Consider the following 1,887-nt stretch of genomic DNA (forward strand, 5'->3'; position numbering starts at 1 on the left):
CCCCAGGAGCGGGTCTGCTCCGGAGCCTCCCCGACTCACGATCCCTGCCCCGGGTCCCCAGTAGACCCCACCCATCGTCTCTCTGACCGGACACCATTCCGGCCCTCCAGCCGCCCGGGCGGTTCGGCCGCGAACCCCCGTACTCGCAGCACGCCCCATTAGAACCCTCCTCTGACTCTTAGGATTCTTAAAGGAGCCTCCAGACTCCGTGACATCCTCCCGTGAGCTTACCGGATCACAGTTTCTCTGAGACCCAGTCACGGCCGCCCCCTTACCCATTGCAGCCCCCAGTTCCAAGGCAGATTCATTGCTGCCCACCCCCCTTCCGAGCGGACCGCCCCCTCCCAGGTCGCTCACCGCCAAGCCAACCAGCTCTTTCCCTACCCAACTGAGCTTTCACATAGTCTATTTCGTGATGCTCTTCCCTCCGGTAGATCTGGTGTCAGCCACTCTTTAGACACCCCCTTCTTTCCCCACTCCTCTCTCACAGACCTCTCCCTACACAGACCTTACCTTTTTTTCCTGGTGGTGATCCTTTCTTTGGTTGAAAGGGCTTAGCCATGAAATTCTGAAGGGATGTTTGCTTCGTGTGTATTCTCCCCACTTGGTCATAAGGGAACCAACCGACACCCATGTTTGAAGGGTTTAGTCTGGTGCTGTGAAAGCGAGGGAGGGGGAAGAGTATGGAAGCTCAAGGCAGGGTGTGTGTGCTGTTATAAGGTCACACAGCCTGCTTCATATCTTGTGTCTTCTGTAGAACATGTGAGATAGTCCAGAACTGATTTTAGGAAGCTCCATTAAGGATTAAGTCATATGCCACTAATTCAGCGGTTCTCAACCTGTGGGTCGCGACCCCTTTGGGGGTCGAACGACCCTTTCACAGGGGTCGCCTAAGACCATGGGAAAACACATATATAATTACATATTGTTTTTGTGATTAATCACTATGCTTTAATTATGTTCAATTTGTAACAATGAAAATACATCCTGCATATCAGATATTTACATTACAATTCATAACAGTAGCAAAATTACAGTTATGAAGTAGCAACGAAAATAATTTTATGGTTGGGGGGTCACCACAACATGAACTGTACTAAAGGGTCGTGGCATTAGGAAGGTTGAGAACCACTGCACTAATTGGATGTAACTGTGTCTCCATGTAGTATCATTTGCTTCATCTTGCAGATTTTACAGATCTTTTGTACTGGTTTGAAGGAAACTTTTTTTTATTTGCTGTTTTTGAATTTGCAGGAGAAGTAATATTTATTGGTATAGCTTTCTTTAATCCCTAAAGATTTAATGTCAATTTAATATATTTCTCCTACCTAGGGTTGCTTGCTGTCTTGCTTTACCAAGGAGCAAATACAGTTATCATGCAGTGTTCACTGGTGTCATTACCAACAGCTTCTCAGCAGTAGTAAAATCTATATATATAAAAGGCTGATATGCTAAGTGTCCATCCGGGTAATGACGTCACGTAGCAATGCCTGGCTTCCTCTCCCTAGTGACTAGCCTCCTTGGAGTTTCTTCAGCCCAGGAATACGACTTGCTTTATAGCCAAGTGCAAACATTTTACACTTTAACCAAATGTCTGTGAAATGTTTTCCCATGCCTCATCTCATTGATCCTCACAGAAGTCCTGGAGTAGGTAGATGGGAAACTCGGTGGAATCCTATTTCCTTTTCATTAGCTAGAAAACGGAGATTTAGAAAGCTTGGAAACTTGACCAGACTGAAAAGAAGTAAATCATGGACCTTGAAAATGACTTCAGGTTTTCTCACTGCGCAGAATATAGTCAAACACTGCTGCAGTAAAATATTTTACCCTTTGTTCTCCCTGCATGATCTACAATAATAATCTGCTTCATGTTGATATTTACTGCTG

General features: G+C 45.7%; 2 protein-coding genes across 8 annotated transcripts in view; one reads left to right on the plus strand and one right to left on the minus strand.

The window, feature by feature from the left end:
• SENP8 (SUMO/sentrin peptidase family member, NEDD8 specific) overlaps positions 1-664 on the minus strand; it is a 44,074-nt gene extending 43,410 nt beyond the window's left edge. The window contains exon 1 of the mRNA XM_014530422.1: positions 514-664. Coding sequence (XP_014385908.1) covers positions 514-612 — 99 coding nt within the window. The 5' untranslated portion in view covers positions 613-664. The remainder of the gene's footprint in view (positions 1-513) is intronic.
• MYO9A (myosin IXA) overlaps positions 1-1,887 on the plus strand; it is a 423,504-nt gene that overhangs the window by 461 nt on the left and 421,156 nt on the right. The window lies entirely within an intron of this gene.

Source organism: Myotis brandtii, unplaced genomic scaffold (assembly GCF_000412655.1).
Source record: "Myotis brandtii unplaced genomic scaffold, ASM41265v1 scaffold74, whole genome shotgun sequence".
Classification (NCBI taxonomy): Eukaryota; Metazoa; Chordata; class Mammalia; order Chiroptera; family Vespertilionidae; genus Myotis; species Myotis brandtii.